Source organism: Centruroides sculpturatus, unplaced genomic scaffold (assembly GCF_000671375.1).
Source record: "Centruroides sculpturatus isolate CEXI.00-Female unplaced genomic scaffold, Cexi_2.0 scaffold304, whole genome shotgun sequence".
NCBI lineage: Eukaryota > Metazoa > Arthropoda > Arachnida > Scorpiones > Buthidae > Centruroides > Centruroides sculpturatus.
In genome coordinates, this window is record NW_019384662.1 from 23,981 (window position 1) to 48,809 (window position 24,829).

General features: G+C 42.5%; 2 protein-coding genes across 5 annotated transcripts in view; both read left to right on the forward strand.

Moving 5' to 3' along the window:
- Nucleotides 1-15,465, forward strand: LOC111626573. Of its 4 annotated transcripts, XR_002756899.1 has the most exons (24): nt 1-189; nt 2,955-3,028; nt 3,809-3,938; nt 4,000-4,154; nt 6,653-6,755; nt 6,824-6,978; nt 7,050-7,190; nt 7,253-7,373; nt 8,155-8,309; nt 8,642-8,734; nt 8,917-8,982; nt 9,050-9,179; nt 9,242-9,363; nt 9,681-9,744; nt 9,818-9,929; nt 9,996-10,093; nt 10,156-10,268; nt 10,342-10,411; nt 10,479-10,721; nt 13,816-14,073; nt 14,151-14,399; nt 14,473-14,529; nt 14,599-14,779; nt 14,846-15,465. XR_002756899.1 is itself a non-coding variant. In XM_023369987.1 (23 exons), exons 1-23 carry the CDS (start codon nt 90-92, stop codon nt 14,697-14,699), a joined length of 2,910 nt encoding a protein of 969 aa, XP_023225755.1. In that variant the 5' UTR covers nt 1-89; the 3' UTR covers nt 14,700-15,464. The 4 variants fall into 4 exon arrangements, 3 of the variants coding, with proteins under 3 accessions (XP_023225755.1, XP_023225756.1, XP_023225757.1); XM_023369987.1 differs by having other exon boundaries at nt 14,599-15,464; XM_023369988.1 differs by lacking the exons at nt 8,917-8,982; nt 9,050-9,179; nt 9,242-9,363 and having other exon boundaries at nt 14,599-15,465.
- Nucleotides 15,466-18,260: 2,795 nt separating this feature from the next.
- LOC111626576 (kelch-like protein 24) overlaps nt 18,261-24,829 on the forward strand; it is an 18,771-nt gene continuing 12,202 nt past the window's right edge. Inside the window, exon 1 of the mRNA XM_023369992.1 lies at nt 18,261-19,412. Within this exon, the coding sequence (XP_023225760.1) occupies nt 18,404-19,412 (1,009 nt within the window). The 5' untranslated portion in view covers nt 18,261-18,403. The remainder of the gene's footprint in view (nt 19,413-24,829) is intronic.

Consider the following 24,829-nt stretch of genomic DNA (forward strand, 5'->3'; position numbering starts at 1 on the left):
GCCCCGTTCCGACGCCCTCTACTTTCCCGTCGACCCGGGAGCCCTTCGGCCGCTTTTCCCGGAAGTGTGCCAAATTCTAGAGGACGGAGATGAATTTCCAGACGATTCTCTTGGTCTTGTGCGCCTGGGCCCTCCGGAGCCACCGCTCCCGCGCCCAGTGCCTGCGACCCGGGCCCCTGGACTTGCCAAGTGAGTACCGAATCCCGGAAGAGGAACGGAGGGCCTTCCGCCCTAAATGGGGAGGTTAAGAGAGAGGAGGCCGGGTCCCTCGGCCCTCGAACGCTTATGGCGGAAAACGAAAGGAGCCGCCTCTCGGTATCGGCGCCGTTCGGTTTTTTTAACTAACACCCGACGCGGGTGACGTGACTCGTCCTAAGGAAACGGGTACGGAAAGAAGTTGCCTTTTCCTCTTCCCGGCCGGATGGGAGTTGGCTAACGTGGTGGAGAAGGCGACGGAAACGCTTCGCTTCCCTATAAAGCGTCGTCGTCCGTCGGAAGGTCCGGTCCCCTTCGTTCCGTTCCGTTCCGTCGGGCGGGTTACGGGCAACGTTGCCCTAGGCCTAATCTAAAAAAAGTCGGGTCCGGATGAGAAAAAAGCTGCCGAGGCGATTTTAAAATCCGCCGTTAAAACATAAACGTGAATACTTTATCCTAGTACGGGACATTTATGCCGTCGTCCTTCGCCACACTACACGGATGTAAAGTTCCATTTTCTGGCGATTTTTTCTCAAAAATCTCGGAAATCGTCGGAGACCAGATAACGGAGTTTATAGAACGGGCGGGGAGGAGTTTCGGTGGCCTCGGACGACCCGGAATACGGACGGTTTTTGAGATACGGAAGTAAAAAGGATTTTTATTTTAAACTATAAAGGCCGCCTTTCGGTTAGTTAGTAGCGAAAGTACAGTTGGGAAAGGGAAGATGTTGGGAAAGACAATTGGGAAAGGGAAAATGCGACCTTCCCATCTGTCACGCATAACTTACGTAACTCGAGAAAGTATCGGAATGGTGTCAAATTTGACCCTCCGCATTTTTCGCAAATTATTTTATAAGCTGTATATAAGGAGATGGATGCCGTTAAATTTTGGCGGTTAAAGGTCGAAAAGGTGGGGAGATACGGGGATGGCCCGTCCTATCGGAAGTGGGGTCGGACTTAGCGAAGTTTTACTCGTTATTAACTTTTAATGTTTTGTTTTTTTGTTTTTTTTAAATATATACAACTCGTCTCTACCTTCGAAATAAAGTTTTCGCCATTTTATAATAACTAATGTAAAGAGTTTAAAAAAGAAAATTTCGTAACGGTAGGGAGAGTCACGCGACTGGATGGAAAATTTTCTTAAATCCACGACGGCGCGGATACGGGCCAGTTCCTTCTAAAGTTCCGATTTCTCTTCCTCCCCAAAGTTTCTCGGTCCGGAACCGCTTACGGGTTTTCGTTCTTTATCGCGTCGGACAGCGGAACGGTCGGCCTTGGAAGAAACAGATTGAATCGTTAGGAGTGTCTTTTTTCTTTATCCGGAACCGTAGTATTTTTCCCGAAATATGTTTGGAAGATTAGCCGAAAGATTAAGAAGTAATGGAAATGTATAGCCGATAGGCGGTAATGTCCCGATAGAAAGGCGCTCCCAAACCGTCGTTACCGCGGACAATACAGTATATTGACGGGTTTTCCGCAAATCCTGCTGGGACAGCAGGATTTGCGGCAGGAGTTGCCAGCCACCGCGGCATTCGTCGTCCGTAGCAAAAATACAATTCCCATCGTATCCGTCGACGTCGAGAGCCGGCGGAAAACGATTGGGTTTGGCCAGGCGTCTCCAATTTTGCCAATGAGAACGAGAAAAATAGACGACGGAACCCGTTTTTTTTTTCGAAAATGTGACGTTTATCCACCCAGCCGCTTGTAAAGGCGACGGTAGCGTTAATTAATATTCGTAACGCCCATTACCGGAGTGAAACGTATCCTTATTCGACTAGTCTTCCATACCTCGGCGCTGCCGCGTTAATCGAACACAGTTGTACCGTACCCGCGTACTCGACCTAACAATCACCACCCGCTACAACAAATTTTCGGTTAATCTTATAATATAATCGAGATGGGTCGATAATAATGATAATAATATTATTAAGCGCGGAGCGCAAACGGTTACGAGTCGAAATTTGAAATTTGATACGCAGTTAGTGTACTGTACGTAACACAAACGTGGGATTTTCCGAAATTCCCCCCCCCCGCGGGGAGAGGAAGAGAGTTAAAGATTACTATTTTACCGTACTATTTTTAGTACGGTGAAATTCGAATTCGGGGGAAAAATATCTTCGATTTCGCGAGAAATCGAAGATATTTTTAGACCCGTCTAAAAATTCTCTAGTCCGGGAAGAGGGTGAACCTAATTCTTGCACCCGACGAAAACGACTAAAATCGGCTATAATCTAATAATCTTCGCTATCGTTACTTTTTTCTCCAGTAACGCCGGGCCCCTCCGCTAGTAACAAATATCTTTATTTTTATTTTATCATCGGTAAAAAGTCTTCCGCCGTAAAAACCGGTAACTAATTTCGAAATAAAACGAAACCTTAGAGCTCCCTGGCGGATTAAGAAAAGGGCGATCCGACTACAAAGGGGGGCGCGTGCCTCCAGTGCCCAAACGTACGGGCCCCCTTGGCCACAGACGAGAGGTAGCGCGGTGTTTTATACTTTTAGATTAGGCGCGGTGACCGTTAGAAAGGAAGGTATCCCTCGTTTAACGCGGTAGTTACGTTGGGAAAAAGTGCCGCGTTATACAAAATAAAGGACTAAGGCAAAAAGGGGTTACGTTTCGGAAGTTGGCAAAAGTGTACAATTTTTTTCCGTTACTAAGAGAAATACGTTTATTAAAGCCATCGATAATTTATTTCCGAGTAATAATTAATTAACAATCAATTAAAAGTACCTAACGGAATATACCCCCTGTCTTTTCAGATAAAACGTTTCCGGACGTGACGCGGTTCCCAGGCGGGTTCCGGACCGTGGTGCGAGTCAACGACTACTACTCCGTGAGTTCCTCTTTCTCGTCTTTCCTTCCGTTCCGGGCGACGGGAACGTCTCCTAAGAACACGATATCTACGAGAACGCTATTTTCCAGAAAGTATTTCAACCCTTTTTAATAACGGTGGCCACCCGATACCGCCCCTACGGGATGGCTGCGGTTGGGTTTAGGTCTCTGGTAAGCGAAAAGAAGTCGGCGCGCGTATACAACGAAATACGAGTAAATACTAAAAAGCGGTGTAAAGAGATTTTATTTTCCGTTAGTGAAAACGTCGTTAATCTGGCGGGGCTAAAAATTACTACGGGATTCTTACGTTTTCTCCGGGCTGGCCAGACAAATGACGGAACTTCCATTCCCACGGGTTACGCGTTCCGCGGCCGGTAACCCGGATGTAAGTTTCTGGTAACCAGCGTTATCTAAAGACGTACGAAGTAATGGTTCCCGTCCCGGCGCCCGGGTACCGCTAGTCTCCACCCGGCGGTTAAACTCCTTGGCGGCCAATAAAACGAAAGTGCCACTCCGCATTTAATTGTACCACAATTCGGCGTTTGGTAGGGAACGGCGCCGCGGCCCAGTCTCTTCCACGGGCGTTTCCGGTCCCCGAACCGGTCTTTAACGTCCGGAAAAAAGAGACGGGTCACTCCCGGTCTACCGGGCCCGAAACAAAGGTTCCGACCGTTTCTTTTATCGGACGGCGGAAAAGACGGCCCACCACGCGCGGGAGAAGGATCCGCCGGACTCCGGGATAAGGTGTTCCGGGGTAGTAAGCCGCGCCTATCGTTAACAGGAACGATCGCTGCTGGTCACCGAATTTTACCACGCGGAAAATTCCGCCGGAAGAGTAGAAGTGGAGCGAGAGGGGGAGAAGACTTCTTTCGTCTACTTCGACCGGACCCACGAAGTGTTTACCGTCCGAGGTAAGTGCGGCCTCCGGCACCGGAAACGGTGCCGGAGAGACTTAAGCGGATTTTTTGGCAGATTTCGGCTGTCGGACCACCCCGTCGGACCGATTCCAGTTTCCCGCCGAAACGGACCCGTCCGAAAGCTGGGTGTACCGCGGAAGATCCCGTTTGGTCCTGGGTCCCTCGGCCGCCTTAGTCCGGGCTTCGGAGGATTACCGACAAGGCAAAGTGGTGAGTGCTCTTTCTTTTCTCCTTTCCGTCCTTCGTTTCCTTATCCTCCGACGAAAGTTCCTGGGCCAGCGGAGATTCTTTCCACTCTCGGCCACCGTGGCCGATATCGAATGCCTACGGGCCGCGCCTCTTTCCCGCCGCTAATATCCGGCTAATAAATTAATACGAAACGTAAAAAATGGCCTGGGATCGTGGCTCTACTCTCCGTGACCGTACGTTAAGCCAAGATTCCTTTATTCCGGACGAGTTTTCCGAAGAGCGGAATTTTTCCTCCGTCGAGGAAAAAAACGGGATGGGAAACCCGTTCGCTTCCGTTTGCGTGCGTAGAAAGTAGATTTATTTTCCGATAAAGTTTACTTTAGAAACTTGTTTACTAAAATTCTGTCGTCGATACAAATGTAATTATAGAAATACCGCCATGTAGACTTTTAAAATATTTTTGTCGAAACTTCTTACTTTCTTACATACTGTGTATAGTTTACGTACTACAAAAACGTCTCGGTACAGGAAATGAATACAAAAAATGATTTACGGTGGCGGAAGTATTGTAAACGGAATATTACGCGTAAAGTTTTTATACCTTACGCACTGACGGAAGCGAAAAGCAATTAGACACCGGAAAGACGGAGATAAAATGATTAAAAAATCTAAACCGATAGGATATTTATTTTCCTTTAGAATGATTTTTACATTTGTCATTTTGAAGTTTTATATTAAGGGTGTCGATTAAACGTAGTGATATTCTATTTCTCTTATTAGTTAAAATCCATTCTTACTGTTGTAGCTGCGACAAATTCCTCTGGCGCCTCTTCTTCCTCCATTTCTTTCCATATTCTCTTCTTTTTGTTCCGCTGGAATTTTCACTTAAATATTTTGGTAGTTAGGAAATATTATGGCTACGGCATTTGACTTCGGTATTCTTTTATTTCGCATTTATCTTTTCCGATATCCTCTTCTACGAAATGCCGGATGCGCCCAATAGGATTTTGTCCGCTAAAATCTGTAGCCAGTTTCTTTCGCCCCCGTCTCCGGAAAGAGCAAAAATGGTAACGGCTTCTTTCTCGTTTCTACCGTTTGATTTGCAACCCGCAGATTTTTTCTTAACGCATAATTATTCTCTGGATATTGTCAAAAAATAAAATCGTCGTTATACGTAATTCTCGTGTTATTTTATTACAAATGATCGAGATACTATTTCTAACGGATTATTACTTTCCACACTTTTAACACATAAAATAAATAAAAGTTTAAAACTGTACTTTCGAACGGGTTTTATAGTATTAAAATCGAGGTTAAAATGGCAATTTATAAAGTACTAGCTGCAAGGACCCGCTTCGCTGGGTTTTTAAAAAGTAACGATAGTGAAGATTAAGATAATTACATTATAGCCAATCTTACTCGTTTTCACAGAATGCAAGAATTAGATCCCCCGTTTCTGATTACAGATCTGGTTCCGATTCTATTTCTGAACGTCTCCTGTTCACGTCAAGTCAAACGAACTATTTTCAACGTTTCTGGAACGTTTACAATCGTTCTATAATCGAACCAATATTCGAACATTGTTCGAATTAAATTCGAAGAAATTCGAACAAAACATTCGAAATAGAAAGCCACTTTCAACCACTTTCAGCCTCATATCTCCCGCACCCTTATAGCTATCGAGACGCAATCAACATAGTGCACGAATGGAGACTCGGGGCTACTACCACATACAAACACCATTCACGTGCGATGTGTAGTTTTGGCGGAAAAGTGAAATATAGGGACACACACGTCCATTTATATATATATATATATATATATATATATACAGAATATAGATATAGATATATATTTTATATTTTGGTGAATTAAGTATAAGCGATAACATAAAGTAGAAGTTAAGTTTAGATACTTTGCGTCAGGGATGGCCAAAGTGGTCGATACGGACCCCCAGGGGTCGACGCAACATCATTGGGGGGTCGATGCGGCTACGAGGTCACAACCTTTTTTTTTGCTTAGACAGTTGGCAACCCACAACACCACAACATACATATACACTCGTAATATAACTTTACGGTGGGGGTGAAAGCCAGGCTTTGGAAAGCGATGGGGGGTCGAGGGTTAAAAAAGTTTGGCCACCCCCGCTTGGCGTATAGGAGTCTCCACACGCCACATAACTAAAAGTAACTTGTACTTATCCCATGCGTATTATCGATATTATTATCCTAGGGCCGAAGTTCCGTACGAAATTTCGGCAAATTTTTTGACTATTTTACGCCATGGGATTTTAAGACGGATGGTAATTGAAATAAAAAATAGAACTACGTTCATTTTAGTTTAATCTTTAACGCGTAGATTTGACGACGGAACTATTGGAAAATATTTATAGCAATTTAAATAAAATACCGGCCACGAAATTATCCTATATTGAAAGAAAATTGCAAAATATCTCTTCGTATAAAAGTTCGGTAAAAGAAGGCCGCTGGAAGGCGAATAACTATTTTCCTTGTCGGCAGGTGTATATGGGAAAATCGGCCGAGTCGGTGAGAGGAATCCCGGCCGAGCTTTGGCAAGAATGCGTGGAGGACGGACGAATCAACGCCGAGTATTACTTCGCCGGTAATTACGGTTCTTCCCGAAAGAAAGGGCGCGGCAAAGGGTACACAGCTTTTCTTTGGTCTTGGCAGAGGACACGTGGAAGAACGAATTCGGAGAATCGACTCCAATTGCCCTGCCCCTGAGAGCGGTGTTCCAAGGAAGAAATCTCTCCGACTCGGAAGTCTTCCAGACGCACGACTTCGTTCTCTTCCGACCCGGTACGCCGGAGCCCGACCGTCCGGCGGTAAGAGGAGGAAATTTCTCCCGGACCCGGGGACACTTTTCCTCCCATCCCTCCGAAATTCTTTATTTCAGGTCCCGGACGGCAAAGGGTGCCTCAGGTTGGCCCAAGATCTGCCCATTGGTCGGACCTTCGTCGGCACCGATCTGTCTTATTCCGCCGAAATTCTGTACACTCCCGAAAGCGGAAACTACTCCTACGTCAGTTACGTCGACGTGAGTATCTCCTCCCCCCCATCTTCGCCCATTCCGAAATTTGACCAGGGCGCATTTTTCAGTTCGTCTACGACGGCGATTCGGAGTACGTGGCCTTTCGCTACGGCAATTGGACCCGGCCCTTCCGGGACGGAAAGAGACGAGTGGACGCCTATCGTCGGATCGTCTACGACACCCGAAATGGTAAAACTCTTCTCGTTCTTCCGCCGGTTACTTTTTCCGTCCAATTTGTCGTTTTAATCGAGCATTTTCTACGGGATGCGCGTACCGTAGCTTCTTACGTATCCGCCGCGGCAAAAAGAAGGATAGGTGCGCCTTCTCGGCAAAAAAACGTGCGGCAGGCCACGCCACGGACCGAACGGCGAGATTTTCGGTTTCGATACCCCGCGTCCACGCCGGCCGGTATCGATACTTTAAAAACTATTTACCGGCATCGGGACGTCCCTAATTGTCAGACGCCCGTTTTGGCACCACCATACTATGCCAATAAATATTTAGGGGTGACCTTATGTGTATGCTGCGTGGGTCTAGTAGATACTTTGGTGTGGTTAAGAACTGAGGGACTTGCTGGTACGCTTACGCAGGTACAGCCAGGTGTGGTGGCGGGACCTCTGAAACGGGATGTCAGACGCCCGATTCCATTCCGAAATGCTCTATAATACGTCCTCCGCGGAACAAAATAATTCGTATTTTACCAGCCGGAAGTGGATAAAACTTATTTGTAAAGCCATGCAAAGTGTTCCCGGCATTACGGTAACTTCGTTTGTATCCGAAAAAGGTCGACGGGTCTCGACGTCCGATAAAAACAAACAAATAGAAAACGTCGGATACAGGCTTTCGCTCGATCGCCCTGGGTATCGCCGGAAGGACGATAAAGTGACGACTGGCCATTTTCCTCGGCCGCCGGCCTCTACGTGTCTCGGTGCGAATTTTTCGGGTTTAACTGCGCTTTCTTCCCGCCTAGGTGTGACGTACGAGATAGACGAAGACTCCCGACAATGCCGAGTGTCGCGGCGAGAGGAGATGGAGCCGACCATCGATCTTCCCGACGGAATCCTACTTGGCATAGGAAACGAACTGTTTTTGGACCAGATGGAAAAATTTCAATACCTGGGACGGGTAAGTGGCTTCCCAACTTCCGGTAGACGACTGGCGCGCCCCGAGAACGAACAGTTTCGTAGGGACGAGACGGGAGAAGATAAAACCTTTATCCTTCCCGCGTCCCGAGATGGCGTTGCCGAGTCGTCGTTTACGCGTTACCGGTTATACACATTCGGTTTACGATACACGGGAAAAATGAATTACATTTACGCCAGTGTAATTCATTTCTCCCGTGTGTCGTAAACCGAATGTGTATAACCGGTAACGCGTAAACGGCGGGGTCGGTCTGTACTTTGTACAATTAAAAATGATCGATCGACCGCCGGAAAGAAATTGTCGTTTGTTTTCAGAAGAGAAGAAGAGACGTTTGGGTGGACGTCTACGAGTTGACTCAGAAACTGAACGAAAACTTGGTCAGCATCTCCACCAGATACTTCCATCGCGTAAGTATTATCTTTCTCCTCCCTTCCTCTTCTTTTTTCCCCCAGCCGTTCGTCCGTTTCCGTCTTCTCCTCCGCCGAAAACGGAAGCGGAAACGTCCGTATTTTGGCGCCGCGGGGATTTTTCGAGGGAGCGGAAGAAAGATGGCTCTTCCATCCACCCTCCCCTTTCTTAATTTTTTAAGAACGAACTCCGGAAAGAAGAGACGCCGGTGGCCATCTCCCTAGTGAATTTGGACTCCGCCCGAAAAGTAAGTCTCCTTCTCTTTTAATTTCTCACTCCCGCCGGCCTCTGACCTCCGACCCGGTCTCGGGCAGGTTTCTTCCGGCTTGACCATCAACTTCTACCAATTCTTGACCGAAATCGACGACAAACTCTCGGCCTTCGACGTGGACTCGTGCTACCCCCGCAGCCGCCACCGTCGCTGGATCTCTTTCTTCTTCGAAGGTGGGCGGCGTCTGTCGGGCGCCTCCTTTCTTCGTCTCGTCTCTACCTCTTTCTCCCCGCAGTCCGCGGACAAGAAGAATTGATGAGGGACGCCGAACCCTACCTTCCCGTCGTCCGTCGGCGAGTGGCCGACATGGTCAGGGACGCCACCGGTCTGGCCTGGACCCGAATCTCCCGAGTGCTGGTGAGTTGCATTCCCAAAATTCCCCCATTATACTTTTACCCGCGGAACAGTTCTATTTGCCTTCGGTTTGGTAGGCGAAAGCTTAATCGGTTAATTTTACACTTTGATTCCGGGACGAATACGGATGCAAAAGCATCCTCCTTCGTCGGTCGGAAGAGACGGAGAGGAGTTCCGATCGGGAGATTTTCCGTCTTTCGGGGAAGAGACTCCGCTTCTGTCGTCCTCCCGAGTTTCGGAAGATGGCCGGGTTTAGAATATCCTCTCGTCCTGGAAATGGCGGAGGAACCCACTTTGTTCAACCGGCGATTTTTCCACAGGTGGACTTTGAGGTTTCCGGTTTGCTGGCCGACGTCTCGCTTCTGGATAGACCCGATTATTTGTGTAAGTATACCGGATGAAATCTCCGTCGTTCTTCGTTGTTCCGTCTTTTGACTTTCTTCGTCCGTCGGTCCAGGGGATTTCTCTTACGATTCGGAAGGCTTCCTGGCGGATCCAGAAGATTCCGTGGGCATGGTGTCCAAGCACCTGTGCGCCAAGTTCTGCCTGGAGTATCCCGGAATGTGCTAGTAAGTTACGTCCCCGCGGTCGCGCGCGCCCGATCGATGGTGGTATTCGACCGTTTTCTCGTTTAGCGCCTTCTCCTATTGCGGAAAAACCTGTTACCTGAAGACGAAGAGCTCCTGGACCAAACGGGACTCTCCCGGATGTCTGATATATCGCCGGAAAACGGGTGAGTAGAAAGAAGCGTGCCACGTGCCGTAGAGACGAAGGTTGACGCCGGATTCCTTGCAGGTTACGAACCCCTTATCACCACCGACTCCGCCCTGCAAAAGTTGAACTTGGCCCTCGAGAGCGGCGACCTGAAGATATCTTTCTCGGTCAAAGACGTGGCGGGAAATTACAGAGTGACGTTTCTTTTCTGTCTTTCTCGCGCCCTTCTCGACGTCTTTGGGTCACGATTCCCTTGGTTTTTTTCAGGACGTGGAGTTGTCCGTCTCCGCATTCGACAGCCACGCCCGGGATCCGGACGCCCGATACACCAAAATCGGTAAGAAAGGAGACGGCCGACGGCGGACCGAAGCGTACTTCGCTCATTAGCCCTTTCTGTTTTTCAGCCGACTTCGACAGTCACTACACCGAGTACAAATACGGATATAAATTGAAAAAGGGAGCCGACCACGTCCGTAATCTGGGCAGTCTGCCCTACCTCACCTGTCAGAAAACCTGTCTGGCCGATCCCTACTGTCAGTCGTTGTCTTCCTGCGCCGGAATGGCCGAGTGTCTGACTAGCACCAAACACGCGGTGGAGGTTCCCGACCGGGAATTGGTGAAGAAAAACGACTGCCTGGTCTTGACCCGTAAGTTCCTCTCCGCGTTTTTCTCTGCGTCAGTTGTATTTAAACTCGAAAGAGTCTTTCGAATAATCCGGAAACGCCTTTGTTTTCGTCTTCCGGGTTCATCCGGCACCGCGCATTTAAGTTTCCGCCAACAATAAATACCGTAACGTAAATATCGTATTTAAAGGTAAATTAATTTACTCGAAATCTATGGCCGTATTACGTATATATGACCCAGTTTCGCCAGGATACGATCGGTACGTGTCCGAGCGATTACGTGGACAGTGGTCTCTGTGTATCGTACTCCGTACTCCGTACTATATAATGTACTGTACAACGCTTTATGTTTTTTTTTTTTAATGAAAATCGTTTCAATAATCGACTTTCCGCCGTATATTATTCCGTTCCGTATTTTACTTATTGGAAAAAATTGTACACCTATAAATTACCGCTGTCGTCCATTTGTCCGTTCGTCTTTCCTTCATCGGGAGAACGGAATTAGATAGATGAAATCGGAGAGCGGAGGCCCCGATTAAATATATATGAACTTCCGATACAATCCGGTAAAGGATCCGATGCAGTCACGTTATTTTAATTCAAAAGTCTCCCCCGAAAGCAGTTAATAGATGATTGGCGCCACTCTATTGTAAAAAGAAAAGTTTGATGCATGTACCGTACGGGGGCGAGCCACTACTAATTTGAGGCGAAGAGCGTATATATAAATGAAATAAATTGAAAATACGATTTCAAATTTCAGCCCGGCATTGCGATCGTGTGGCAATAAAGAATCGCTCGTTTCTTTTATTAATACTTCCTTATTTTATGATCGAGATAAAGTACATCGTTGCCGATGATTCTTTTTCACTTGTCCTTCTCGACATCGAACAAGAACACACGACACAAAAAAAAACAGCAACGAGTTACTTAACTTTTCCGGCAACGTTTAATACTGCGTGTGTGGCATCATCTGTTATGATATTTCATTATTAAAAATTCTTTATATTTTTACTTATTACAGAATGGTAAAAAACTTAATTTTGAAGATAGGAATGCGTTCTATAAAAGAATTATAAATGGTAATAATCAGTAAAATCGTCATTAAGTTCGATCCTACTGGAGATACACACGACCGCCTCTATCTTCCCACTCTCTCGACTTTTACCGCCAAAATTTAATAGCATCGATCCCCTTATACGCGAATTTCCCTGCAAAATTTTAGAAATTTTCGGCAAAAAGCGCAGGAATTATTAAGCTTCAAAAAGGGTGAACGAAATCGTGCCCTCCCACACGCACACAAGGAGCCATATTCTGGTCGCTGTCTCTGGTCTCTGGTCTCTCGCAAGCCGGTCGCCGATTGGCTAATCTAAATGATTAGCCAATCGGCGACCGGCTTGCGAGAGACCAGAGACAGCGACCAGAATACGGCCCCGGGAGTCCCCGCCAAGTCAAAAAGTCACTGACTGACTTTATATAGAGAAATCAGCGTTGCCAATTTTCGGAGGTCGATTTCTCAGCCCTCCAAACACCTCGAGTAATTCCGCATATCTCGTTGGAAAGAAAATTGGTTTCTTAGGTAATGCGCAAAATTGAAGATTTTCTGTAAAGCGGTTGCCGAAATATAAGTAATTGAAAAGTGCAAAAGTCGTATTTTCCTCTTCTCCTTCAACCGGGACTCCAGACGCTGGTGATGTGATGGTCAAAGTTTACAGGGGTTTGCCCATACAGCTAATTCAGTTTTACGGCTTATAAGGATAAAATTGCATAGAAACAAACGGATTTTATTCAAAATGTTAAACGGAAAAAGTTTAATTTGGATGACTCGGACGATGGCATTGTTAGTGGCACGAAATAAGACGGGAAGAAGCGATATATTCGAAACATCAACGAGGTGACAGTTGTACGATCGTTCGGATGGAACGGAAAGTCTAATGCGGCATTTCATACAAAGCAGAATGAATGCAAACGACTATGGAGAAATGTCGGAGAGGCCCGAGATGGATCTGCCAACTGGACAAAGTCTCGATACGCAATGCGATGGAGTGAAGGTTTCGGATCGGTCGCCTGGCAGTTCCGATCTAAGCCCCGTCGAGAATCCGTGGAGAAGGCTGGCTAGAGTCGCGCGCGGGAGATTAGTCGACTGTGCGCGATGGTCGGGACGGTCGAGGGGTCGAGACGATCGTGCGTGGGCGCGATTTACACACCGAGACGGGTCTATCATTCACTTTTTCCATTTAATAAAACATAAAAATATTCTTACAAAATTTTCTATAGTCTTGTCGTATCAACTCTCCTTTGATATTTTCTTTTTAACAAGAGAATCCAGTAAAAGTCACGTCGAATGTCTACACTCGGTCCTTCGTTGATGATCTTCCGCAGGATGAACGGCCTGGGGTCGCGCTGATAAGTTCGGATGCGAACTGGTACGTAGTGTCGAAGGCCGTGTTCCGCCGCTGCTGGACGTTCGATGGCGCGACACGGGAAACTCGGATCTAGCGTATTCCGGTAGATCCCGGACCGGCCAAAATACGAAAGATGTCGGAGAAAAGAACAAATATTGAACCGAAGAACGGATCTTGGAGGAGAGAAGGTCGTGTCCTCGAAACAAGCGTTTTTGAACACTTTTCTATCCCGCATTCCCGATTGGTCCTTTCGTCGTCTCCCTGTAACAATTCAAAACGTTTCGGGAGAGGTCGTCATCGACACTTAATTAACCCGATCCCGGTGGGCTAAAATTCCCGACCTTTCAAATTCTCCCCTATAATTCCAGCCTTTTCTTTTACATTTTGGCATAAAGAACTTTTATTGTTTACTCTAGACTTTAAGTCTCGATTTGTTTTTAATTTCGAAAGGCGAGACTTTTACTGACAGAAACTCTCTGGCCGAGTCCAATTCCAGATCAGAAATCGCTTACCTCGTGTATCGTGGACTTTTTGAAAAAATTCAAACGCGCAATAGCTGTACACTTTTTGTCAACCGAAGGATCGATACATCGATAACTGTACTGTACGTGTAGCCGTTCCGTTGGAGAACGCGTAGTTTCGTTACGGCCGAAAATCCCCGCTTATCACGCGGACAGTCTTACGCTAGAATAATAATTTTATATTTTCCGTCCAAGGCAATTACATGGACTCGTTCGTCAGACACGACGGCCTGACCAAAGCCACCACCGCGGCCAAAAGGCTGCCGATAGACAAACAGGAATTGTGCGCCAAAGCCTGTTTGCGGGACGACGAGGTGGACTGTCGTTCCTTCGACTTCTGTCCTTATTCGGAACACCCGTCCGATCGGTGCCTGCTGCACGCCGGCCGCCATCCGGATCCCCGGAACGAGAAGTTGGCGCTGGACCCCACCGGCCTGTGCGGCCATTATTCCAGTAAGTACAGTACAGTACTTTCGTAGGACGGGGTTCCGATCCTACGAAAGTACTGTAACTAACTCTTTCCCTTTCAGGAAACCACGTCCGCGACTTCCGCAAGCTAAAGAACAGGATTCCGGTAGATCCCGCCCATTTGGCGGTGACGGGCGTGACGGCGGAAGGATGCGCTCGACTCTGCGCGGAAGGGGTGGAATTCCCCTGCGGCTCTTTCCACTTCTGTCGCGCCGGGGGGCGGGGAAAAGCCCGGTGCGGACTGAGGACCGAGAACGACGTCTCGCCCGCCACCGTCTCTAATTCCTCCTGCGACACTTATCTGCCGGCGGGTGAGTGCCGCATCCCTCTCTTTCCTTCCCTTTTCCCGCGGAAATATCCTATTTGTTTATTTTTATCTTCCAGAAAGTTCCCCAGAAGGAAGGAAAGCCGGACGAAGAGGCGAAAGGAGCTATTCTTCGGGTAAAATTCGGCGTAAACGGAATGCCGAAACCAAAGGCGGGGAGTAAAATCGTATTTTTGGTCTTTCAGGATTGACGGCGGGACTGGGCGTCTTCTTCTTCGTCTTGGGTTCGGGATTCGCCGTGGTGGCTCTGCTGATCTTCGGAAAAATAACCGGAAGAAAAATATAAATTCTCCAATTGGTTCCGAGGTGTGACCCGAGGCGGGCGCTTCTTACCGACGGAGACCGCCTTCGGACCGCCTTCTCTCGGTAAACGACTTTTATAAACCAACGAAAAAAAGAAAATGGGCAAAATTACACCTTTATATTTATTAGGTTTTCGGGAGCCAATCCAATATTTGTCGGTGTCGTTTGATTAGCGGAAATCCTTTCTCTCGTTATTTGCGGCAACGTCCATCCGAAACTCTAAACAATGTCGAAATAATAAATTTCTTTAATACTTTTATTATAAAACTTGGTCGAAATTTGACGACGGTCGACCGTAATTCGATGTACGCGAAGCCGCGTTTTTCGGTAGGAATGAAAGAACTAAATATAAAATAATGTCCCTTAAGCGTCACCGTAAAAACTTTTACGATGGAAAATATAAATAAAATAACTTAAATCGTCAATCTCCTAATTTCTTCTCTGATTCCGCACTCGTAACTAAATAAGTTTATCCTTATAGTGTATTATACGGGCCGTGTCCGGGTGTTTTATTTTGAAAACTATGGTACGGATGCGAAGATAAAGTCGTACGAGGAACCGCGTCTAATTGGGCAATCGATAAACTACAAATAGTTCGGACCACATACGAGCCAGTTATCGGGACAATATGGAGAATTTGCCTCTTCCGCAGTTTTAATTAAATCGTTATCGCGCTATTATTATTTTTTATCGTTTGTTCGGTACGTAGACACTGCGAGAAGGTCTAACGACTACGACGACTCTATTAAAATGAATAAATATTTAGTTAAAGCTTTGAAATAAACATCGGAACAACCTCCGAATGAAAAAAATACTCTATTAATATTTAGAATTATATAAGGAATTACGTGGCTGGCCTTGTTTACTGCCAATACAGAAAATGAAAGCTACGCCGCGGAACTAAAGAACCGAAACGAACGTTCGTGTCCGGACCTCGATTCCGTCACGTACCGTAGGACTTACTGTACGTATTGAAAGTTACGGGTTGTAAGTGCCGTTTACGACGTCCTTGACAATTAAGAACGAATCGGCCATCCGGAAGTAGTAACGCTAAATCCACCACACTTCCTGCCGCTGGTGGCGAAACCAGTTCGAGCGACGTCGTCGTTCTCCCGTCTCGAAAAAAATATACAGCGAAGGGTTTCTAAGCTTTCCGGCAACGTTTGGTGGCGCCATCTGTTACGATATTTTATTAAAAAGAACTTTTTATATTTTTAATTTACTATAAAATGCGGAAATCTTAATTTTCGGGGTAGGGACGGGTTTTATAAAAAGTTTGTAAATGCTAATAACCGGTAAAATCGTCATTAAATCCGATCCTACTGGAGATACACGCCACCCCTTTATCTCCCCGGTGGAGAGCTAAGGAAATTTTAACGAAGGAATCGCTCTTTCTTCTGACAAAAACGAAAAGTCGAGCATCAATAAATTATTATAATTTTATTATAAACAAAAATATCTACAACATTGTACTAATAGAGAATCTTTACAAAAATATCAATAATATCTACATAAATATAGGAACAAAAATTATCGTTTAAAAACGAAACGTGACAAAAATTACTTTAAAATATTAATACAAATATACTTTATTACACTTGGGTAGAATATCCTGAAGATGAAAAGGTTATCACGCCCATGTATTTTAGGAGATATAAAGGCATTAATTGTTTCGCCCGCGTGATAACCCTTCCATCGTCATAATATTCCACTAGAGTGTAATAAAGTATATTTGTATTAGATATTTTTAAAATGGGTTTAAAGGCGTATTGTTAAATACTTTAAAGTAAGCGAAGTACGAAAATACATGAAACAAAGACAAAACAAAGATAAAAATTCGAAATATCATCGAAACCCCGACGATAGCTTGTCTTAGAGTTATTAAAAAGTTTTCTTTGATTTGTAAAATTTTTCGTCTGTATTCTGCGTAAATTCGCGTATTTCGCCAAATGTTCCAAATGAATCGCGAAAAATTTTTTTTTGCGCGTCGTAGTCCAATTCCCCAACGCTTAATCGTCGATCAATAAACACTCGATTACATCGATTTAAGGCTCCTTTGAAAAAGCACTTATTGTAACGCCGGACAATAAAATAGAAAAGAAATTCGGTCATAGACGTCAATTTGAAAAATGAATACAATAATCTCGACAGATAAGACGTTTTCCTCGAAACACTAGCATAAATACAAATAGGAATTCAATTAGACCGTATGTTTCCGTAACTTTACTAAAACTAGCTTCTCTTTCCTCTGTACTAACGAGGCTCATACGTCACGTATTAATTTTAACACGCGGTAGTGCGACTGCCAATCGCCTTTATCCGCAATCTAAAACGAAGCAAAGGAATAAACTCGGCGCGAACGGTCTCGTTGACGTTCTTAATACAAAAAATGTTTCGCCACACGAGAACGTGGACGAAACGACCAAAAAAAGAATCCAACCAGTCGCTTAACTTTCCCGACCACATTTAAAACCGCCCCGTGTGGCGCCACCCGTTACGATATTTTATTATTTTAGGGACGGGTTTCGCAAAAAATTGTAAATGCTAATAACCAGTAAAATCGTCATTAAGCCAGACCCTACTCGAGATACGACCCACGACCCTCTTTATCTCACCACCCCGTCCACCCGTATCCATTAGAATTTAATAGCGTCGATTCCCGTAATATACAAACCTGTCGGCAAAACTTCAGAATTTTTCGACAAAAAACACGGGAGTTATTAATTTCAAAGAGGGTGAACAAACTCGTGTCCCCTCGGACACAGCAACGCGCATTTTTGCCCGAGCGAGGCCGAGCTAATTAGTCCGCTAATGAGCGTTTAAGTTTTTAGCTTTTACGTTAGGCTTTCCTCGAGGCTTAAAAGAATTCTAAAATAGCTAAAGTGACATTTGCCACGTTTTTACACCAAAATAAAGTTGAATGTTCGATAAAAATAACTATTTACATTCAAAAGTAGGAAAAAAACCACAACGTCAGCGAGTAACTGTATAAATAGGCAAATTTTAAAATATGAACATAAAAAAGCGTGATACAGCGATGCCGATCATTAAACTTTCACACAGTATATCCTTTTTTGGGCTGCAATTTGAAAAAATTGTACACCTATAAATTTCCAGTTGTCCGTCCGTCGTCTGTCCTTCCTCGACCTCGAGAAGGGAGTTAGATACGTGGAAGTTAAACCAGACGTGGAAATATCTGGGGCAGGAGTCTCCGATTAACTATATTTCGATTCAAAGTTTTCCCCCGAAAGGAGTCAGATAGACGATCGGCGCCACTCCATTGCTAACGGAAAAGTATGATGCACGGGGGAAACGCTACAGAACCGATTTGAGGTGGAGAGCGTATATTTTAAATTAAATAGATTAAAAATTGCAATCCGGAATTGCGACGATAGGACAATAAATAATTGCTCGTTTCTATTATGTTCTAATTCTTTAAATAAGACATTGCTTTCTAAAACAGAAATTAGCAAACAAGTAACAACGTTCGTCCGGCTTCGGCGACGGGCGATGCCGGCCGCTTACGACGTCATTTTTTGCCGAATAAAAAAAAAACTGTCATATTTTCGTTCTGGGGCTGGCAACGTTGTCGGACAAGATCGACGGTGAGCCACCTGGCGAGTACTTCCGATCCGAGCGCGATATCCGCGTATACATGTTAACTCGGAGACGGAAGAAAACAAAAAGATGGAGGAAGCGGACGTGGTGCTGTGGGTGGGAGGAGAGAGATTTCCTTGTCATCGAAGCGTTTTAGAGAAGGCTTCTCCCTACTTCCGCGCCATGTTTGCATCGGACATGATGGAGCGTCGGGCCGAGGAGATAGTGATTCGCGACGTGGAACCCGACGTCTTCCGCATCTTAATCGACTTGGTCTACGAAAGAAAGGCGGAAGTGGACGCTGACAACGTGGTTTCCCTGACCCGCACCTCCGACCTCTTGCAGTTCGAAGAGGTCAGGGGAAAGTGCTGCGAATTCCTGTCCAACAACCTGGACGCTTCCAATTGCGTCTCTCTACTGATTTTGGCGGATTATTTGAGCCTGAACGACCTCCTCCGCCGCGTCCGATCCTTCCTTCTCGGTCAATTCTCTTTGGTCGACAAAGAAAACGAGTTGTCCCGTCTTCCTCTTCCCCTCTTGTCGCAATTGTTGTCGGACGACCGCCTCAACTGCGCCGACGAAACGGAAGCGTTCCAAACGATAATTCTCTGGACCCGACGCAATGGCAGCGACCATTTGGTCCATCTTCTGTCGCTGCTTCGATTCAAGAGTCTCAGCCCGGACGAAATGGCCGACATTCGAAGTCGTCGGTCGATCCGGGACGACTCCCGAGCCCGAGATTTCCTGCTTTTGGTGGAAGAGGCCGCCGGAGGAAAGAGTTCTCGTCCCGACGACCGCCGAGAGATCTGGCGAAAGGCGGTCCTGGCCGCCGACAGTCCTCCTCGCCGCAACGTCCTTCCTCTGGTGTCGGGCGGATGGATTTCCGGGTCGGAGGAGACCGAGGAGGAAGATTCTTCCGCCGACGGACGGCGGGAATGGAGGAGGAGGAGAGAGGTGGCGGGAGCGCCCCGTCTTTTGATCTGGACCGGCGGCGAATTCCGAGAGTTGAATCGTCCCTTCGGCGACCACGGCTCCAAGTCTCGGAAGCATTTTTTTGACGGCAACGCTCCCGTTTACGGTTACGTCTCGTGCGTGGTGGGTAAGTAACTTTTTCATTTTCGACTCTCCAAGTTTTTCACTTTCCATCTTATTTATTCTTTTTTATTTTCAAACGACCCTATGACCAGTGTTCTTTTTCAAGGGTCAAAAAAAAAACTAAAGAAACACACGTATATAAAATGTACAATCAACAAAACAATAAAAAGAACAGAGGAAAAAAACAAAAATAACAGAATAAAAATACACACAACTAGTCATTGCTCAAAATTTTTCGGCCCATTTAAATTGCCCGTAAGTACTCAAATCTTTGTATTCTTCTTTTAAAGCCTTCCAGTTATATATAAATTGATAGATTGGTGTGTCTCGTCCAAAACGGTGCTTAACTTTTGGTAGAATCGGTTTATTTTTCCATCGATAGTTGTAGTCAGAAGGCCTAAGATATTTTCTTAACTCATCACTTATATAAGATTCTTTTTTGCCAACCTTTATTAGCTTATAACTTTCTAGAAGAACTTGTTTTTTTATATAAAGCTTTTATTTTATCAATTTTGTTTTGGTTATAAAAAGAAGTGACGAAAGAATCATTAGGTAACTTATATAATGCTCTTATAAAGTTATTTAGCACGACTTGCAACCTATTCGATACAAAAGAAGAAGCTGTACCTCGTACTGAAATACCGTATCGAAGTTTGGGTTCCATACAAGCTTGATATAAACGCAGAACAGTCTCAAAATTTTAAAAACTCGTTCTTCTTTTTGGTATTCCAATAAATCTAGATAAAGACGGTGTTAAATTATTTATGTGATTATTCCGTCGTAATTTATCGTCAATTTCGATACCTAAATATTTTACTGTATTAACTCTATGCATACGTTCATTATTTATTCTTACTTGTATATCTTCTAAATTAACTTTTTTGTTTTTATTTGATAAACAAATATATTTTGTTTTATTTTCATTTACACTTAAGTTATTATTTTCCATATATTTACTTAATTTAGCCAGCAAAGAATTTATATTATTTTCAACCAATTGAAGATTTCTATTTGCGTATGTTATAACAATATCATCCGCATACAAAATAATAATATTCTCGGGAATAATCTCTACAATATCATTTATATAAATATTAAAAAGTAGAGGGCCCAAAATGGATCCCTGTGGTACTCCATTGTTCACTTCAAAAGGTTTTCATATTGAATTTTTTACTTTAACATAAACTTAGAAACTGGTATCCAAAAAAACTCTGTGCTAACGAATTCGTTATCTTCAAAAATTTGTTTAGCCTCTGCAATAAGGCAAATCCTCTACTTAGTCTCGACTAACTGTCTATCCTAGGTTTTTGGCAATTTCTTGCGGGTTAAGATGGGATGCGTAAAAGATGCCTTACTGGGCGTGTTTTGGTAAGAAAGGGTCTGCGTTCTTTGGGAAATTACCCTGTAAAGGTAATCTTGTTTTTGTAGTTAGTTCGAGAAATTCCCCGTATCCACTATAAAATTATTCGGAAATGTAATTTCCTAGCATTCTGTAAATACTATGTGCATTTACACACTAATTCAAATATGTTTAGGAAGAAAATATATATTACGTCTAGGATTTATATCTGATTCTTCTAGTTTAATTACATATTAGTCTGTCTATGAAATATGAGTTTTGTATACAGACTAACAATACTTTAGCCAGCATTTATTATTTCTTTAAATAATGACAATACAGCCGAATGTTCTACTCAGAAAATTACAATTAACTTTTTAGTTTTATTTGATATGTTACTTAAAATAAAAAGAAATACTTGTTAATTGGATTCGAATACATAATTACGTTTTAAAAACAGGGATGATAAAGTTTTTTAAAAACACAAATGTAGACTATCCGAATGGTGTCTTTGCTTGTTTTTCGAACCGGGAAGTAATCTAAAAGATGCCGAGGTTCGACCTCGTTTATATTTATTATTGTACGTAATGTACCGAGCTTGTAGCCTCCGAAGAAAGAACGAGGTTGAACCTCGGTGTGTTTTAGATTACTTCCCGGTGTGTAAAACGAGACACAATTTAGATAGTCTCGATAATGTTTTTAACATTTTATATAAATTTTTGGTAATCTATCGACGAGATATTCTCCTTCAAAAAGTCTTGTTAGCGCTTTCCAAACTCTAATATTCTAATAATAAACAACACTTTTAGCCCACGACTTTAATTTAGATAGAGTTAGATAGCCAAATAAATGGGATTTAACAATTTGGGGCTTATCGCACCAAGGCCGACAGAAAAAAAGACCAGAACTTTTACGAAAAAGTTAGTCTTTAATAATCGCCTTCAAATTTAGGTAAGGATGCATTTCGGGTACAAGGACCCGAAATGCATCGTATATAAGTGTAACACATATTATCTTGTGTATTATTAATATATGTTGTGTTGTGTATAACCGTTAATGCTAATATATGGGGCCAGTCTGTATCGTTTATGTACAATAAATAATGAATGAATGAACGAACCCTCATCAGCTTACAAACACATAGCACCAACATATAATTATAACACTAATAGTTAACCAATACAAAGGAATTTTTGATATATACAGTGCACTGTATTTACAATTTTTAATACATACAACCCATATACTAAAGAAGTAAAACTATCGAGCATAAAATTTATTTATATAATAATGTGATATATCACATTATTTGGGACCAGTAAATGTCTTATTTTCTCTCACATTTTCTGAATTCTGGTAGATGGTTCCACTATTAATAATAAAATATTGTTAAATATATTAAAAACCAAAAGAGAGGGGAACTAACAATGAACTTAGTATTATTAAAATAATTGGTTTAATTTTAATAATAGTAAGTTCATTGTTAATTGTTGTAAGTATAATTATATGTTGGTGCAATGTGTTTGTAAGCTGATGAGGGGTCCTTGTATGTGAAATGCATCCTTACCTAAATTTGAAGGCGATTATTAAAGACTAACTTTTTTGTAAAAGATTTGGTCTTTTTTTCTGTCGGCCTTGGTGTGATAAGCACCAAATTGTTAAATCCTATTTATTAGGCTATCTAACTCTATCTAAACTCTAATGTCCTATTGATGCAGATGACTAGACTCAAAAAGTGATTATCAGGTTTTATGACTAGACCTGTAAAATTTTATGTTGTTTTGTAATCGTTAATCAATATCAATATATATTATAAAGGTAAGTGTACAATGTGCGTGCCGCTAAAACTCAAAAATGGGTCCCGGTACAATCAAGGGAGTTATATGGTATGGTAGCCCTTTATCTCCCATCCATGAAGAAGGTTTCTGTTTTTACCTGAAGGGCATGCCGTTGAAGATATAAAGGCTGGAAGTTTTGCCCTCTAGCAGGGTATTTCACCAACATTGCCTAATCGTGGTATTTGTAAATCCAGCGATTAGGCTAATACCGAGATTACTGATGTGAGGATTTCACCAACAAATTTTAGCGAAGGATTAGTAAATCCCGAGATATTAAGATATTAGTGAATCCCGAGATATTAGTGAATCTGATAATCTCGACACCAGCGTTACTAGAAAATTTTCTTACACGTTACTTGATTGGATATTTCGAAAAGATGTAATATGTGCTTAGATACAAACATGGCAGACAACAAGAAATGAAGTTGACAACCCGATTTTTTTTATTGAGAAACAGAGTATTTAATGGAGTTAATCGAAAAATACAAAGATATAATCAAATCAAAGGAAACGAATGCCATATCCTTGAAGAAAAAAAATGAAACGTGGCAAATTCTAACCGAAGAGTTTAATAAGTTTCCAGAGGTTAGTAAACGGGACACAAAAAACTTGAAAGTTTTGTGGAAAAATTTAAAACAAAAAGCAAGAAAAGATGTGGCATCAAATAAGCGAGCACGGATGAGTACTGGAGGAGGAATATGTGCCGATATCGAGTGTCCAATGCCACCAATTACGCAACAAATTTTCTCCTTAATCCCCGAGCAATTCACGCCTCTCTCAAATCCTGTTGACAGCGATGCTGATTTTAATGTCCCTGTCGAAGGTAAATTTGTTTATCTAATTATACTCGATCAAAACTAAACAGTAATAAAGCAGTTAATAATAATAAATGACAGTTTATTAAATAAAGTTATAAGCATTGGTATTTATTTTCAGATAATGTTGTGGCCGAATTTCCTGCATTACTGCAACAGCAATCAGGAGAATCAAATAATGAAACCTTGAATGCATCAAATGTAAGTGTTAAATAGTTAATTAATCCCCTTATACATATTTCCCTTTGTTTTTAGGATTGTATTTTAGTGATCCTTTGTATATAGAGTACTGTAAAATTAGCATAAAAGTAATAAAACTTTTATCAACAATTATAATTTGATGTTAATANAATGCATCAAATGTAAGTGTTAAATAGTTAATTAATCCCCTTATACATATTTCCCTTTGTTTTTAGGATTGTATTTTAGTGATCCTTTGTATATAGAGTACTGTAAAATTAGCATAAAAGTAATAAAACTTTTATCAACAATTATAATTTGATGTTAATATAAATTATGTAAACAAAGTATTTTAATAATAATGTTTTGATACTAAAAACTAATTAGCCAAACAAAAATTAATTTTTCGAGCTATATTACTTTTAAAATAATGTTCATTTATATATCATACATATTTTCAGGTACTCGTACAGGATTTATGTTTAGTGAATCCATCAGAATTTTCTGACGATCCAACAACGAATGAACCCAATATTAATCGTTGCAGTAATTTTAAAATTGTTGATAAATATGCACTAGAATATCACAAAGCTCGAATGCATTTTTTAAAAGAAGAACATAGAGCTAAAATGAATTTTATGAAGGAAGAAGATTTAAGAAGAAAGAGAGAGCATGACTATAGAATTGAACTCCTACAAGAAGAAAAAAGAGAACAACAATTAAAAATAGAACTACTGCAAGAAAAATTAAAAAGCATTAAAAAATAGTCTTATTAATAAATTTAATTTTTATAGTTATTTTGTTGAAAATTATTTATAATTTTTATTCAATAATTTATTCTAATTACACATTCAAATATAATGAAAGTGATACAGAATTCTTTCAGAGGTCCAAACTAATATTGAATGGGATTTTTTGACTTAGCATGATAACATATTAACAATTAATAGACTAATGTAATGATTAAAAATTTAAATTAACATTTTAAAGGAAAAGAAACAAAAGGACTAGTATACAGTATATAATTTTTATTTATTTTTGTTATCAAGTTTTGTACCTTTTAACTAGAAATATGTTTCTAGCCTATCTACTAATTTATTAAAAACTAAAAGCATAATCTGAAAAACTAACATTTTCCAAGAAACTTTTGTTTATTATTATTATTATTACAATACTATCTATATTATTTGCATTGTGTTTAATTAACTTATCAAACACAACTGATAATCAAATAGATTATATATATATA

Coding starts and splice junctions, on each gene's coding strand:
- LOC111626573 (XM_023369987.1), top strand. CDS start 90: ATGAATTTCCAGACGATTCTCTTGGTCTTGTGCGCCTGGGCCCTCCGG. Junction 190..2,954: donor CGGGCCCCTGGACTTGCCAA/GTGAGTACCGAA, acceptor CTGTCTTTTCAG/ATAAAACGTTTCCGGACGTG. Junction 3,939..3,999: donor CGAAGTGTTTACCGTCCGAG/GTAAGTGCGGCC, acceptor ATTTTTTGGCAG/ATTTCGGCTGTCGGACCACC.